General features: G+C 33.8%; 4 protein-coding genes and 1 long non-coding RNA gene across 6 annotated transcripts; 3 read left to right on the forward strand and 2 right to left on the reverse strand.

Moving 5' to 3' along the window:
* Positions 1-4,653: 4,653 nt before the first annotated feature.
* On the forward strand, positions 4,654-6,409 carry LOC119189216. The gene is made up of 2 exons (XR_005112298.1): positions 4,654-5,208; positions 6,215-6,409. It is a non-coding gene; the product is annotated as an uncharacterized LOC119189216 (long non-coding RNA).
* Positions 6,410-6,932: 523 nt separating this feature from the next.
* LOC115443419 (NTF2-related export protein) lies at positions 6,933-9,472 on the forward strand. Of its 2 annotated transcripts, none has more exons than XM_037438156.1 (2): positions 6,933-7,125; positions 8,711-9,472. In XM_037438156.1, the coding sequence occupies exon 2, from the start codon at positions 8,768-8,770 to the stop codon at positions 9,182-9,184; it is 417 nt and encodes a 138-aa protein (XP_037294053.1). In that variant the 5' UTR covers positions 6,933-7,125; positions 8,711-8,767; the 3' UTR covers positions 9,185-9,472. The 2 variants fall into 2 exon arrangements, with proteins under 2 accessions (XP_037294053.1, XP_030024670.1); XM_030168810.2 differs by having other exon boundaries at positions 6,934-7,121; positions 8,719-9,472.
* LOC115443418 (lipopolysaccharide-induced tumor necrosis factor-alpha factor homolog) lies at positions 9,328-10,448 on the reverse strand. Its single transcript, XM_030168809.2, has 2 exons — positions 9,925-10,448; positions 9,328-9,609 (listed from the first exon to the last, which is right to left on the reverse strand). Exons 1-2 carry the CDS (start codon positions 10,233-10,235, stop codon positions 9,495-9,497), a joined length of 426 nt encoding a protein of 141 aa, XP_030024669.1. The 5' UTR covers positions 10,236-10,448; the 3' UTR covers positions 9,328-9,494.
* Position 10,449: 1 nt separating this feature from the next.
* LOC115443417 (lipopolysaccharide-induced tumor necrosis factor-alpha factor homolog) lies at positions 10,450-12,831 on the reverse strand. Its single transcript, XM_030168808.2, has 2 exons — positions 12,223-12,831; positions 10,450-11,651 (listed from the first exon to the last, which is right to left on the reverse strand). Exons 1-2 carry the CDS (start codon positions 12,633-12,635, stop codon positions 11,537-11,539), a joined length of 528 nt encoding a protein of 175 aa, XP_030024668.1. The 5' UTR covers positions 12,636-12,831; the 3' UTR covers positions 10,450-11,536.
* Positions 12,832-13,689: 858 nt separating this feature from the next.
* On the forward strand, positions 13,690-16,367 carry LOC119189204 (zinc finger BED domain-containing protein 4-like). Its single transcript, XM_037438256.1, has 2 exons — positions 13,690-13,981; positions 15,279-16,367. Exons 1-2 carry the CDS (start codon positions 13,850-13,852, stop codon positions 16,365-16,367), a joined length of 1,221 nt encoding a protein of 406 aa, XP_037294153.1. The 5' UTR covers positions 13,690-13,849.
* Positions 16,368-17,182: the final 815 nt, after the last annotated feature.

The following is a 17,182-nucleotide window of genomic DNA, read 5'->3' on the forward strand; positions in this document are numbered from 1 at the left end:
ATTCGATTTTACATAAACCAATTTAAATAACATACCGCATAGATTATAATAACAATGATTAATAGCGGTTTGTTCATATTTGAAAAAACGACTCATCATTGACAGTCCCTAATTATATACGACCCTCGATAGATAGCTAGGCATTCCTATCTATCGTAGTTTATAGAAGCACATAACCAACAAAAGTAAGCATTTCAACTGTGTAATTTGTTAGTAAATTTTTGCTGTTCGTCATTTAGGCTATCTCGAAAGCTTGTGTTTTAATTGAAGTTATTTTCACTATCACGTCGACAAATAGAAAATTGAGGATTTTTTTTTTGCTCTTCGCCTTCATACAGGATTGGGTGACTATATTACCGGTGTTGTGTCTCTCACTTGTGTTAGTCTGTCTGGGTATGTACCGCCGCAATGTCTTTCTGCCGCCATGCAGCAGTGTGTAGTCACTGTTGTTTTCTGGGTTGAAGAACATTGCAGCCAGTGTAATTACTGGACGTAAGACTTAACATCTCATATCTGAGGATGGCGAGCGCAGTGGATTACCAAACTATACTTTGTAATTTTTTTTTTTTTTTTTTTTTTTCTATTTTAATGGCTACAAGCACTGGGTTGCTGTGCTACGCCAATGACAACAAAGTTAAGGTGGTAGCTCAAGGTCCATTATCATACATTTTGTTTCGGCTTTAATCTGGGTAACTAAACAAGTATTGGCAAGTAAAGAATTTAAATTCACGTCTAGTTAGTGATTAGTTCTCGCAGTTGAAAGAAAAATGTAAAAATAATTAATAATCATGGATATTTCGGCCTTTAAAATTTAATATGACGAAATTTTAAAGGCAGAAATATCCATGATTATTAATTATTTTTACATTTTTCTTTCAACTGCGAGAACTAATCACTAACTAGACGTGAATTTAAATTCTTTACTTGCCAATACTTGTTTAGTTACCCAGATTAAAGCCGAAACAAAATGTATGAAAATGGACCTTGAGCTACCACCTTAAGGAAACGATTTTTTATACATATACAAATGTTACAAAGAGTATAAAGAATTTAGAATACAAGTCAGTTAAGCTGAAAAAATAAAATAAATTATTGTAAAGACTCTTTGATTGTAAAGTATATAATAAATGTGAAAGTTTACCTACTTGATACTTGAAATGAAATTATAGTTTTATGTCATTTTCTACAATGAAAGAAGATATAGCTTTGTAAATATCAATATTAAATACGAGTAAATTAGAAATACAAGTGGGAAGAGGAATATTATGGGATATGAGACGATTTATGAATGAAGAACGATCATAACGTGGACAAGAGAAGAAAATGTGATTAAGGTCTCCGACCTCCTCACCACATTCACAAGCACTACTGCCAATAATATGAAGCCTGGCAAGGTGAGCTGGCGAGCATACATGTCCCAAGCGCATTCTTATAATACAACTAGTAGATCGCTTACCAAGCTTCAATTTGCAAAACCACGGCTTATTAGGTATGCTTAGTTGAACATTTGCATAAAATTTTCCTTTCAACTGTCTGGTTTCTTCCCAATACTTGTCCCAAGATTCTCTCAGAGAAGTTGAGGGAAGCGTAGCCAGATCGCTACAGTAATTTATGTATGGATATACATCCCCATCCATAGTCGCTTCGTTAGCTAAACGGTCAGCTTTTATATTCCCACTTATACCTGAGTGACCAGGTATCCAAGCTAAAACTACAATTAAACCTTTAGAAAGGCATTCATATAGCATTTCTCTTATAGAAATAATTATACTAGATGAAGGCTTAGTTTTGAATGGGAATTTTTCAATGGCCTGAAGGGCGCTGTACGCATCCGAAAAAATTACTGTTTTCCTAAGTTTCAGGAGAAGAATGTATTCTAATGCCTTATAAATTCCATAGCATTCTCCAGTAAATACAGAGCTTTCTGGTGGAAGTTTTATTTTCTGAATAACATTGTAACGAGGATGGTAAACCCCTACACCACAAAAATCTGAGGAAGAATGTTTGGATGCATCGGTGAATATTAGATGGAAATTAGGCCATTTTGTATCTACTATTTCGTTAAATTGAGCATTTGGATTAGGATAGTCTTTTTCAATACCCAATGAGTAAAAGATTTCGGGTTTAAGTAAAAGGGATTGAAAGCCATACATATAAAGAGGAAGAGATATAGAACGATATGTTGGAGCTTGAAGGTTAGAGAATTTACGAAAACTAACAACCAAAGGAGGAGTTGACTTATTACGCCAAAAAGGAGAAGTTATAATATATTCAGAAAGAGTTTGGAGTTTTTGAAAGAGAGCATGACCAGAAAATTGAAAAGCTCTAAACAAAAATTTGTCACTTAAAAACTGTCGTCTCAACTTAAGAGGAGGCTCTACACACTCGACTTGAAGGGCATTTATTGGACTCGATTTCATTGAACCCGAAATTATTCTTAGAGCTTTATTTTGAATCGAGTCAAGTCTTTTGAAAGCTGATAAATTACCCGGCTCTAAGATAAATGTCCCATAATCCAACTGGCTTCTAATCAGTGCATTATAAATAAGTTTTAATGAATATGGGTGAGCACCCCACCATACACCCGAAAGACATCTAAGGATATTAAGATTTCGTTCACATTTAATAACTACATAATCACAATGCGAAGAACCTGTGAGTTTGGAATCCAATATGAGACCAAGAAATTTCACTTCTTTTTTAGAGGAATGGAACAGTTATTGTATTTTATATCAACGTTAGATGTTATATTTTTCCGACTAAATAACACTGTAGAGCTTTTAGAAGGTGAAAGCTCCAGTCCATTTGAAGTCATCCAAGACTCTAAGGAGGTCATTGCCAATGACATGGTAGAGCACAAGTCAGTATGGAATTTACCAGATGTATAAAGGAGAAGATCATCAGCATATTGTAGAATTTTAACTGATCCATTTAATGATGATTCCAGATCATATGTATAAATATTGTATAATAAGGGACTTAAAACAGATCCCTGGGGTAGGCCTTTTGATACTGTTCTTAAAAATTTGGTAGCATCATCAGAATCAACAGAAATATATCTTATTGTTATTAAATTAGAAATAAAGTTAGACAGCATGTCAGGAATTTTAAGATCACACATTTTTTTCGTTAGAACCGATGGAACCACGTTATCATATGCTGACTTAATATCTAAAAATACTGCAATTAATGAGTCATTTTGAGAAAATGCCAAACGGATATCAGACACAAAAATACTGATACTGTCTAAAGTACTTTTCCCTTTACGGAATCCGTATTGGCTATCAGATAGCAAACGGTTGCTTTCGATATACCACTCCAATCGGTTTTTTACAAGATGTTCAGCAAGCTTCAACAATACTGTTGATAGAGCTATAGGGCGATATGATGAGCTTTGGGAGGAATCATGCCCTGGCTTTAAAATAGGTAACACAATTTGGGATCTCCAAGAGTCAGGTATGTTACCAGTAATCATTACAGAATTAACTATATTTAAATAATAAAGAAGGACATTATCATTAAGGTTGCAAAAAAAAGAATAGGGAATTCCGTCTTCACCTGGAGACGAATCTTTTACGCTGCTTAGGATTGCTTTAAGCTCTGATAGCGAAAACATGGAGTTTAAGTTATGTTTGTCATGTATTCTTGGGGTACTGTAAAGTGGAAAATTTTCTGGAACAGAAGGGGGAGCCAGTTTATCCAAAAAGATTTCCGTTAAAGAAGAAGAAAGGGTAGAAAATGATCTTTCCTTAAAAGCTGATCTAAACTTTCTAATATTACTCCAAACAATTGATGGACAGGTATCAGGGGAAATAGATGTACAAAATAATTTCCAGCTTTCGATTTTCTTCTTTTGAAATAAATTTTTTGTCTGTTTAGAAACTAGGACATAGTTATCAAAATTTTCAGTTGTCATATTTTTACAATAAGCCCTTTCACTTTCTTTTCTATTTTTGGCAGCTTTTGAACACTCTCGGTCCCACCATGGAGGAGAGGGGATTTTGGAAGACCTGTTTTTTTTAATGGGAAAAACTATATCCGCAACTTCAATCATAGCTTTAGCAAGAGCCTCAGAACATATGGCTTCGTCATTACACTCAATATCCGGAAGCTGAGAAATTTTGTCATCTAATAATCGTTTATATACCACCCAGTCTGCATCCTTCAGCATGTATTTTAAGCGAGGCGATCGAGTTATATTAGGTTTATTATTTTGAGGAAACCGAATAACAATAGGAAAGTGGTCACTACCATACGAATGAGAAAGGATTTCCCAAGTAAGTGAAGTTGCTAAATTTGGTGTACTAATTGATAAATCAATGGCGCTAAGACCTTCGTTAGGATTAGTTCGACGAGTAGGAGCGCCTGAGTTTAAAACACATAAGTTATAACAATCTATAATATCCATTAGGCCTCTTCCACAATTTTTTTGTAGTTGAACAGCCCCAAAACTGGTGATGTGAATTAAAAATCCCCCAAAATTAAAAAAGGTTTTGGTAATATAGAAATAATATTATCTACTTCTCGAAATATAGAAGGGCATGGGCGAGGAATGTAAATCGAAACGAAGCAAATATTATTAACAGAAGCAGCAACAATAGAAAAATCATTATGGTGAGAAGGTAAATTTAAGGGAGAAAAATGTTGGGAGTTTTTTATGAGTATAGCAACACCACCATACCCATCTGATCTATCTTCTCGAATGCATGAATAACCAGGAATTCGAAAACAAAATCCCGGTCTAAGCCATGTCTCACTTAAAACTACTAAACTAGGGCTATATTTGTTTAATAAATAAATTAAATCTGATTTATTTTGAATTGCACTTCGGCAATTCCATTGTAGGATGTTGTTCAAGTGAGCCATTGTTACTGATTAATTGTGTTATCTTTTTAAATAATGGGGCAACGTAGGACGGTAAAGTGGTTTGTGACAATGATTCAATTAGAAAAATAACTAAATCAATCAAAGGCTGAGACTCTAACGAAGAAGAGTTGAGATCGTCTGCTTTGGAAGGGAGAGCACATCCATTGGAATAAGAATGCGAGTTGTAGTCACTCACTAGAGCTTGATGAGCTGCGCGGTCATACCCTTTTCCTGGCTTCAGAGGAGGACGGGGCTTCTGGAAAACAGTTTTCTTATAAGATTTGTTATGTGGTGATTGAGTAAATGGATATTTAAAATCTTCAGTTCCCGCATTAAGAGAAGGTGGTTCAGACAATTTTAAAGTGTCAGCATATGATTTTACTACTGGTGGATGAATTTTAGACGCTTCAGAATATGACACACAATTTTGCGCCATGTATATTTTTATATTAGATTGTCTAGTTGCTTCAGGACAAGACTTGCTAATAGCAAAGTGCTGGCCACCACAAAGACAACAATAACTGTCATCCACCTCACAGCTACAAGATGAGCCATTATGCTCATGACCACATTTATAACATCTAGGCTTTGATCTACAACTAGTTTTAGTATGTCCATATCGACAACAATTAAAACATTGAATAGTTGGGTATATATATAAATCTACTTTAAGTGCATTATAACACATAAATATGCGCGTGGGAAGAACCTGGCCGTCAAAAGTTAACACCACTGTTTGTGAGGGTTTCCATGTCACAGTCCCATCAACAGTACTCTTATAATTAAGGCGTCGAACTTTAATAATTTCTCCACAACCTAAGGGAACTCTTATATTTTCTTTTACCTCACTTAGGGACATATCACATGGGATACCTCTTACAAGTCCCATTCTTGTGATATGAAATGTTGGGATATATGCCTCATAGCCCTTTTCGGTTAATGCAGTATGACTTAAAAATGTGTTAGCCGATGTACAATTGGAAAATGCCATGGATATTTTATTGCGTCCAATACGCTTTACACTGCCTAGGACAATATTGTCTATTTGATATTTGTGTAAAAGCGACCAAAGCATATTGGATGAAAACTAACATCTTTATTTGTGTCTTCAGAAGATTTTACAATATGAACTACAAAGGGTGCTGCATCTGAATTGGAATATTGCTTTCTTTTAACCTCACCTAAAGAGTCAGAAACGATTGGAAGCGAAGAAGGAACAACTGGGGTTGACTGCACTTGTGAATATGGAGATGGATCACCAGAGTTCTTCTCATCACTGTCCACACAACAACAACCATGTTTGCCAGATTCAATTGCCATTGGGTTATTTCGTTTTTTTTTGTTACAGATTTTACAAATTCTATGCAGACGTGCCCGTTTTCTTTTATTTACATTGGATGTTGAACAATCAGTATCCATACTAGAGGCAGTATCTACAGTTATGAACTGTGAAGGTTCAGGAACAACACCCCCAGGGTCTGGGGGCTCCTTCATCCTGCTCATAATATATTAAATTTTATTAAAAAAAAAAAACTTACCAATAGTAGTGTTTCTATTTATACACAGTAAAAATGAAAAGAAATAAGTAAATATATATATACAATATACAACTTAACTGACTAATTTTATATACAAATATTTTTTTTTCCTTTAAGCCAAAATAAAACACCCGCCAAGTTCGAACGTTTCCCGCGCTTTCCTACTTTGTAATTCAAATTGTTGGATAGTGTTTCTATTGTTTATGGTCGTGTTGCTCACCAGCAGGTGTAATTCAAATTGTTGGATGGTGTTTCTACTGTTTGTAGTCGTATTGCTTACCTGCAGGCGAACGGAAACGAAAAACGAAGCTCGTTTCGCCAATTAAAGAAGGTAAAAAAAGAAAAAATAGGCTACTATTATTGGAAACAATCACCAACCCCTGTACTACGAAATTTTGACCTTTTTGACTCCTGCGCATTTTTACACGATTAAACAATTTTAAGCTGTTTAGTGATGAATTTTCTGCGAATTATAACTTCAATTATAGCACTATCCATCTGGCAACACTGACATTTGGTCTTAAAAAAGTAATATTTGACAGTAAGCAGTGTTATAAAATTTGTGTATACTAAAACATTGTTTTTTCATATTTAATAACTATTTATTACGAACTCAATAACAGCATTAAGCGTCAGAACGCTTTCTTGGGTTAATTGATCAGTATTATAATTCTCTTTGTTGATCAGTAAACCATAAGTTTGGGCATAATACCTCAGAACAAGAACAAGCATAGAAGGAATCTAAATTACCCTCATATACTTATCCTTTTTTTTCAAATAGGCCAAAACCGTTGAAAAGAACGAGACAAATATTATGTTGCTAAGGTCGGCTTGCGTACACTTAAAAATTATCAAATGGTTACCTTTGGTCATCTTTACGATGCCGAATTAAAAAGCAAATAAAATGTCAAATGTTCCAACTTGCCAACCTCAAAACAATGTCACAAACGCGCCCACACAATTTAGTTACGTTATACTTCAGCGCGTGCTTTTCAAAAGTGGCTACATGTTTTGTAATATTTTTGTTGTTAATTTGAATAAATACACAGTGCTGTTTAAGTATAATATAGCCCTACGAAAAGCAATGGCCTGCGTTATTGTGAGGTGTAATTCTCATTTTCCTCGTAAAGAAAATGAAACTGAAATCATCAGCTTCCATCGGTGAGTAAACAAAAACCCTAATATATTTGCTTAAACCCTGTACATAAGTGCAAAAAGTATTATTAATTAATCTTTATTATGCTGTAGTCATATTATAATCTGCTGTTGGCCATTCGATACAGTAATTATTAAGTATTTTTCATTTTTCCCATTTTACGTAGTCGTGTTCAATAGTGTTGTCCTGCATATTCTGTCGATAACATATTGTAGTTTACTATTTTGCATAAATTGCCTTTTACTTTCAATATACGGTGGTGTAATGGTAAAAGCCACTTGGAAACCGTGCGCGAAGGCTGGGGGTTGAGGAAACTATCTGATTTTCATAGTGTGTCTCATACAATGTGTTTCATTGCAGATTTCCCACAGATGATGCTATGAGGCAAAAATGGATCGTTGCCATAGCTCGTCCCAATTGGCATTGGAAAAACAGCACCGTGTTTGCTCTAAGCATTTCGACAAAGTTTTATTAACATTGAAATAAGTTATCAAACATATGTGACATGAATGATACCGCTGTGTTTTATTTTACTGTCCCATTTTAGTAGCTTCTGTCAAATCACACCTCTTGGGTATCTTTTAATCCCTAAGAAAGTCAGAAAAGAACAGAAGGCGTACTGGCTTCCTCCTAAACGAAATTCCGGCCGATTTCTTGTTTGTTACTAACAGCGGTTTCCATTCCTTCCGAAATTTCTAACATTTTCTTAATTTAATAATCTAAATGCTTGACCATTTTTGTTTGAATGACGTTTCGGAAGGCATGGAAACTGCTGTAAATAGCAAATGAAAATTGGACAAAATTTTGCTCGAAGAAAGCCGGTAGTTCTATACTTTATTGTAATTTAACAGCTTCATAACGAGTGTTCTTATATACTCAGACCTCATTTGGTACTTGAATACCAAATTAGGGTTTTGATATCTTTTTTTTAATCTTTATCTAAAATAGCATTTTGCAACGGTTTGTAGTTAACTGACCGAAAAGTGTTTGGTTTAGCAGGTCTGTGAATTTACCATAGCCGATAGACAAAGCATCTATCGATATCGATAAGATGTCAGAAGGGATCGCAACGCAATTAAATTTCTTGCTGTCAAGGACAGAGTACACTCAAATGTCATAGTGTTACTTCTATGCTTGTCATTGTTCTGAGCATAATACATTTTTAGAAGTTACAACTTGTTGCAAGAAATTTTGAAAACTACAAAGAATGTCAGAAGTGGCTGTGAAAAACGTTGATAATGCCTGTGAAACCGCTGAAGAATTTACAAGAGTTTTCTACAAGCAAGTTGATAATAGTCGACATCTAACCTCCAAATTATACCTCGACACAGGGTTGCTCGTTTGGAACGGCAATGGAATCAATGGCAATGAAAAAATACAGAAATTCCTAATGGATTTACCGGCGAGTCACCACGTGCTCAGGACGTTGGATGCTCAGCCAATATCGGAAAACCTAGTTTCAAATAAATTGACATATTTGATTCAAGCCTGCGGCGACGTGACTTATCAAAACGATGACGCCAAGAAGCCTTTCCAGCAGACCTTTCTGATTGTGGCCGTCGATGGAAAGTGGAAGATTGCATCAGATTGCTTTAGGCTTCAAGTACCATACCTCACACCTTAGTTTAACAATATTTAATAAGTAAACAGTATTGTGTATATATTCTCTATGACAAGTGGTTTTCTTGTTGAACATTTTATATTATTCAAAATTGATGCACTTTCAAGAGCATTATACAGTTTTTTTATAAAGAACTACCACCAAGATTATAATATTTACAAGTAATTTATTTAATGTAAGTTAATGTAGATTAGGTAAAACATTTCATATCTTTTGGACATTGTATATCACAGATCCATGGCACATTGTAATGGTGTTCTATTATGGATAGCTCATTAAATAATTGAAAATAAATACATTATTTTTATTTTTATTACAACTTTGAATACTGTCCCAAAAGTTTTTGGCAGTTTGGGCAGTAGTGTTCAGCCTTCTTGAATATTGGCAGTAAATATGGCACTGCAGTGAGACAACACAGCATACACCAGCTGAAACAACCAGTAACAATATTGATAAATAAGACATGTATGTAACAATATTGTTTTTATTATATTCCCTACTAAAGTAAGTTCAACTTAAATAAAACCAAATTAAATAAAGGCAAAATGTTGAGAATATTAATTATTAATACATATGATAGCCTGCCATTTCCATTGAAAATTAATCATAAATATTGACCAACTGCTTTTAGAAATACAAGTAAATAGCTATATTGAATTTATATAAATTCATATCTTGCATAGTATATTAGTTTAAACAATCAGTCACATGTATTTTAAAGAAATATACAGATAGAAACTTACATAGTAAATCCACAAACGAAACCTGCTATCATATGAGTCTTTGTTGTACTGACATATTTTACATCTGTGAGAATAGTAGTATTACATCCTGGACAATCTATGTAGATTGGTTTGTTCTTGAATGGTGACCCTCGTATTATTATGGTTTGATGTATGACAGTTGGCTGCTGGTTGACTACTGACCTGGTTGGGTCAGACACTGAATACGGTGGTGGAGAAGTCCTCATGTAACTAACCAATTCACTTTCAACATTTATTTGTGCTCTTTCATGATCACCTTGGGATGGATTCACACCACTGTTCATGTCCATACTGATATTTATATTACACAAATAATAAATAATATTTTGTCTCTACATGGCATATTGAATGTGGTAGAACATTAATATGGAATGTGTCTTTATCGGCTAGTCATTGGTGCTGTTATCTTATCAAATGCGATAACTAAATATTAGATAAGTTAGTATCTGTTTTCATACTTTATGTTCTTTATTTGATGTATTAAGGGTTATGACAAATATCAAATTATGTGAATTATCATACTTTTATTTAGCCTAACTCATTATATTAGATAATACATACATTTTCCAGCATGAAAAAACATAATTGGAAGGAAAACTTATATCTAAATAGTACATTTCAAAGTTCAATCTATGCAAGCCTCAATTATTATTAACTTACACATTTTAAATTTATTGTTAGGTTTTGGGTGAGCTATAACACAGTCATAATATTGTTTAAGGCCTTGACAAATTTATATTGATTAAAATTTTGATTGAATACAAAATACGTCATTTATATCAACTAGATGCAAAAGTATACATTTAATGATGCAGTATGTTATTGAAAATTAAATAATTATAAAGATTCTTATAATGAGTAATGATGTTGACATTTTTGTCTCATTTTATTATTATTATTACAACACAATTATTGTTTGTTAACAAGTTTCTAAAACAGATGGTCAAAAAAATATTACAATGGGCTGGTTCAAAAGTACACAACATGAAGTATACATTTATATTAATTAATATCAGTCTAAGATTTACATTAGTCATCAAATATTATTTGTTTATTATGGCAGGTAAGATAATTCCGTATTGGTAATGGGCAAGATTTGGATATTGGAAAACTAAGATAATCTAATGCTTGACAAATCTGTTAACTGTATAGTTTTCTAAACTATAAGAAAATTGCATTGTAAAGAATTAAATTATAATATTTAAATAATAATTATTTTAAAATATATTTCCCATGGAATCATAAGGTTTTGCTATAGTACATATTAAAACAATCAAATCTGGAAGTAAGCTGCACAAGGGCATTGGTCAACCTTTTGGAGTGCAAGGTAAGGCACTTGGCTAGCATACAACTTTTTAATATGAAAACATTTAACAAAAACTAACTGCAATGTTAAGCCATAAATGGATAAACCAACTATTTTGATTTATAGTAATAACTGGTGATTAAGATTAAGGGAATATTGTTTTATAAAATAGCTATCCCAAGTTTATAAATTTAATGGAATATATACAATAATTTACCATAGAGAAAATATTTATAAATTTCATAGAAGCTTATATTAACATAATAAGTGTTAACATATTATATTTTAACATTTATTACTTTTGCCAATAAAGGTGTTGCAGTTGGGACAATAGTGCTCAGCATCTTTGAAAGTATCAAAGCAGTATGGCACTAATCCCAGGCAGCAGAGAGAGCACACCCTGTATAAACAAAACAAAAAAGATTGTTTATAACACATAAATTAACATCCAATGTCTCAGGGTAACAAGTAGAGTACATTGCATTGATTAATATTCTTTTGTTATTCGGTTTGGATAGGGATAACCAATCTGAAAAAACTGTTGGTGGGCACCACATGATTCTGGGGTATGCACGGAAATTGTGCCCCACCCTCTATAGACACCTGCCTGTTTGAGGTGATTTTGCGTAATAATTACATTTCACTTCAAAATTATTTTCATTTAATTAATAAAAGCAAAAAAACTTGTCTGTTCATTGTGCTAACACAGAAAAAACCTGTTCCTTCTTGCCACTAATTTAATCAAGCATTATATTGACTACTTAATTAACCTTTCATGGGGTATGCTAATAATGAGGCAAAGTTAGGTTTTAATTTTTTCTAGTATTACTATAGATTTATCCAATATTATAGATATTGTGTATCTTTATCTTTCTAAATCTACAGTCTTAAATTGTAATTAAAAATGAACAAAATCAATATTAAGTATGCGTCTGCTTTGAAAATTAATTGTTTATTTTTAGTATACTTACATAGTGATAACGCAGATCGATCCAGCGACTAAATGAGTGTGCCAAGCTGTTGTGTAAGTCACTTTAGTAGTGACAACTTTGCCACAGTTGAAGCAGGTTATTGTTGTGGGCTCCGTACCAACAGCTTGAGGTAATACTAGCCCCACAGGCACCCCAGGAGGTGGCGGTGGCACTCCTCCAGGCTGTGGCTGGGCGCTTGTTGTAACTGTCACGGTTGTAGCACCAGTGGGATAAGGATACACTCCAGTAGGAGTAAATTGTTTTGGCATTGGGTACGCAGCAGGACCTTGAGCCATTGGAGCAACTCCAGGTGCTACAAACCCATACTGTGGATTTCCAACAACAGCTGAGTATGGAGGTGGAAGATCTTCCGGAGCACTGGCATTTAAACTAGATCCTTGATTCGCTGCCATTGTGTTTTAAATTTTCACTGTATTTTGCCCTTAAGATTATTTTATCAAGGAAACACTAGTACTTTTGTTTTTCCAACTTACATATGACAATAAGATTTATGATAACTGGAAAACAATATAGTGTCGTATAATTTATCAAACTTCATAAAAAATATTTACGGATTAATCAGAAATGACTCAAAAGCAATGTTGCCTAGTGTTGCATATCGATAGTCTGATATCGATAGACAATCGATTATCTATCGATAGTCAAGGTAAAATCAATAGTATCGATAGTCTATCGATAATATTGTCACGTGTCAATACTGTCGATACTATCGATAGTATCGATAGCTCTCCTTGTGCAATACTATTGATAACAGCGATAATATCGATACTATTGATAGTAATGCATTAAATAGTATCGATAGTATCGATAGTATTGCGAAAACCATTAGTTTTAACCAAAACTATCGATACTATCGATAGTATCGATGGTTTTGTAGTATCGATAGCCAGTCATTTTTCGATAGTATTGCTTTCTCAAGAGAACCTATGTCATAGGCCAAGTAACGCAGTTGTCATATAATATAAAGTTTTAAGTATATATTATAATGCTCTTTGTATTAAGTTCTCGGTGATAATATAGATATATAGAACGATAATAAATAGTATTAAAATATTTTAATAAGTTTAAATAATTACCATGGCTGATTATAGTTTAACGAGCAAGGATAAGAGCGCCGAAAATGTTACGAATAAACGAAAATCCACTATGTGGTCGTATTTCGAAAAGAAAAACGAAAGGTTCGTTATATGCAAAATTTGCATGAAAGAATTTAAATACAGTAATAATACATCCAATATGAAAGATCATATGATGCGTAAACACGCAGAACATTTACTACCATCTTGTTCATCAGAGAAAAAGGTAGAAGAAAATGAAAATGAAGAAAACCAAAGAAACAATATTGTACAATCGTTTTATAATGTAAATTCCTCTAGAAAAAAATATTTAGATTCCTTGTTTGTGAAAATGATAGCTCAAGATATGCAACCCCCGATTGGCCGAGCACGAGGGAATTAAGGAGTTTGTAAAAGCCTTGGATTCTAGGTATCAATTACCATCTAGAAGTGTAATTTCGAATAGCCTACTTCCTAACCTATACACAAAGTTTAAATTAAAGTTATTTGATCTCCTGAAAAATATAAAAGACATTGCAGTAACAACAGATATGTGGACTTCACCCAATAATCAGGGCATATGTGCAATAACCGCTCATTTTATTTTAAAGCAAAGATTGCATTGTGCTCTTCTAGCAGCTGTTGTAGTAGAAGGACATCACAATGCAGATAACATTGCCTCGGTAAGTTTATATAAATTACATCGTCTAAAAGACAGCCTATCGAAATTTTTAAAGTGAAGTAGTATTTTATGTCCATATTAAAATAAAGACGTCCGTGTGTAGGTACCGAATATGTGTACATAAGTATCAATTTCATAATTCTTGAGGAATGTATGCGATCTATTGCGTAGTTATCGCAATCTACGTATAGTAGCCAGTGCGGGGCACCGCTGCGCCACCCGTTAGACCCAGGGGCCAAAAAAAGGTACTTGCGAGTCGCACGCGTCGCCAATAAAATTATCTAGACCTATAAAATATGGATCGGTAATTTTAATTAAATTTATTTGCGTCGTGAAGTATCTACTAACGCATCATTTGCTGTATGTTTAGGCGTTTACTAAATAAGAATCCCTGTTTCGTCACAAATGATTTTTTTTTATTGCTTAGTGCACCCAAGTTTTATTAAGATGTGGTATGGTATTTGGTCACATTTACGAGTTTTGGAAAATTATGATATTCCTTCAAAGTTAGCAACTAACTGTTAAAATAAAATAATATCAGCCCTGCATTATATACTGTCCCACTGTTGGGCACGGGCTTCAGTGGGACAGTATATAATGCAGGGTTCAGGGCAGGCAGTTCATTATGAGTCCTGTATTCTATTCTGTATTATATAAAGCTGAAGAGTTTTTTGAACGCGCTAATCTCAGGAACTGATAAAATGTTTTTGTGTTGGATAGGCCTTTGTTCGTGGAAGGTTATAGTCTAAGGAAGGCTATATGGTATATAACTTTACGCTATGACCAATAGGAGCGGAGCATCCGTAAAAAAAAAATGCAAATACCGGGAAATTTATTCTTCTTGAGAGCTTTCATTGCGTGCACTGAGTAAACGGTAAAAGTTACGAGCAAAATATGTATGACAGAATTATACCTCTTAAAAGGTTCTAGAAATATATATCATAAATCAAAGTCCCCACCCCATCTGTTTGTCTGTCTGAACGCGTTAAACTCAAAAACTATGTGACGGATTTAGATGAAATTTAATCTGGAGATAGTTTGAGACCCTGGGAAGAACATAGGCTCCCGGAAAAATATATAGCGTGACTCTTATAACGGAAAACTTTAGCCCGGTAAACCTTTATCACTTACACTAGCGAGCGGAGCCGCGGGCAAAAGCTAAGAGCTTAATAAAACTATTTTAAGGATTTTTATCGACGTTTCTCGTAAAATAGTTTTATTTCAATGTCAAATGTCCGCGTAAATATAAGGTTTGATTATAACTAACTATTAATAAACTAATAATTCTTCTATTGCAGGTTTTGGATGGGGTTTTGCAAGAGTGGAGATGTCGCAATAAAGTAGTAGCTCTGGTGACGGATAATGCTGCTACAATGATAAAAGTAGCCGATATTTTAAAAATACGCCACGTACCATGTTTTGCGCACTCGTTAAATTTGGTCATTAAAGAAGTTCTTGCTGAACCTGGTCTGAAGCAACTTATAGAAAAATGTAGTATGATTGTTAGTCATTTTAAACATAGCACATTGGCATCAGATAAGTTACGATCTGTCCAAAGAGAAATTAATAGACCTGAATTGAAATTAGTAAAATTTGTAGAAACTCGATGGAATTCTGCATTTTACATGTTAAAGAGAATTTTAGAAGTAAGACAGGAGCTGACATTGGTATTAGGTGAACTGCCAAATGCACCAGAAAATCTTACTGCGAATGAATATTCGATCGTGGAGGAATTAGGAAATATATTGGAACCATTGGAGACTTGCACAGTTGGAATATCAGGTGAAGATTATGTCACAATTTCTCTGATAATTCCACTAATAAAAGGACTCTGCCTACAAATGGTCGAATTGGAAAATCAACACAATTCAGATTTTGCAAAAACTGTAATTGCAGCTATGAAAACATCTGTTCAAAAGAGACTAAAATGTTATGAAACCAGAAGTCCATGTATGATTGCTACACTTTTAAATCCTCATTTTAAAAGAGCTGGGTTTAAAACTCATACTGATGCAGAAAATGCTATTTTAATCACTAAGAAAGAATACGCTACATATTTATCTTCTGAAAGATTCCAAATTTCGTTAGATAGAAACATGCCTGAAGTATGTGAAGAAGTTATCAGTCCTCCGTCTCCAAAAAAATCTAAGCTTAGGAGATTGCTTTCGTTCGTTGATAACGCACCTAAAGGTGCTACTTCAGTTACTGCGGATATCATAGTAGACATGAGACAATATTTGGAAAAACCTACAATTCCATTTTCTGAATATCCTGTAGAGTATTGGTATCATCAGGAAAACAAATTAAAACACATAGCAATGAAATTTCTGTGCATTCCTGGAAGCTCAACTCCAGCAGAAAGAGTTTTTCGAAAGCTGGTCTTATAATTACAGACCGTCGAAACCGTCTCAGTGGCAAACATATTGACAAACTATTATTTATAAAAATTAACTGTGATTTGTTCAAATAATTTTTATTAAGGTCTTAAATTCAATTACAATTTAATTAAAGGTTTTTCATAAGAAAACTTACTTTGTTAATCATCTATATTATGAACATGATCCTTAACACAACAATAATTGACTTAATTATAATTAAAAAACAATTTATCAACCAAAATATTTGTTTCAATAGAGCCTCCTAGATAGATTTTTACATTATAATCGGTCATGATGTGAATTTATTTATCTGTCATCGACTCTGTAAAATTGATTTCACTAGAATGAGATGATCTGATGCTGTGAACAAAATTTAACATTTTCGCATAAACACGTGTCCGCATGCATGGTTGAATATATTGTAATTCTTCATATAGTAGGCGCGAAAAGTTCTCATTTCGCGGATCAATTTCAAAACAGTTTTTAAATGTAGCACAGTCTGAACATGTCTTTTCGATTTTGGTTGCTATTTCTGCTTTATCTTCCACTTTGCTTTTCTTTTGAATTTTTTTTTGTATTTCTTCTTTTATTTTCGTTTGTAACTCTAGTTGATTTTCCCATTGAAAAATGTCAGGAGATTTGCTTCGTTTCGCTAAAAAAAATAATATGAATTGGAATTTAAGGCAATTAGTTAGAACTCCTTATATAATAATAATAATATCAGCCCTGTATTATATACTTGCCCACTGCTGAGCACGGACCTCCTCTACTACTGAGAGGGATTAGGCCTTAGTCCACCACGCTGGCCTAGTGCGGATTGGTAG

This window comes from Manduca sexta, chromosome 13 (genome assembly GCF_014839805.1).
Source record: "Manduca sexta isolate Smith_Timp_Sample1 chromosome 13, JHU_Msex_v1.0, whole genome shotgun sequence".
Classification (NCBI taxonomy): Eukaryota; Metazoa; Arthropoda; class Insecta; order Lepidoptera; family Sphingidae; genus Manduca; species Manduca sexta.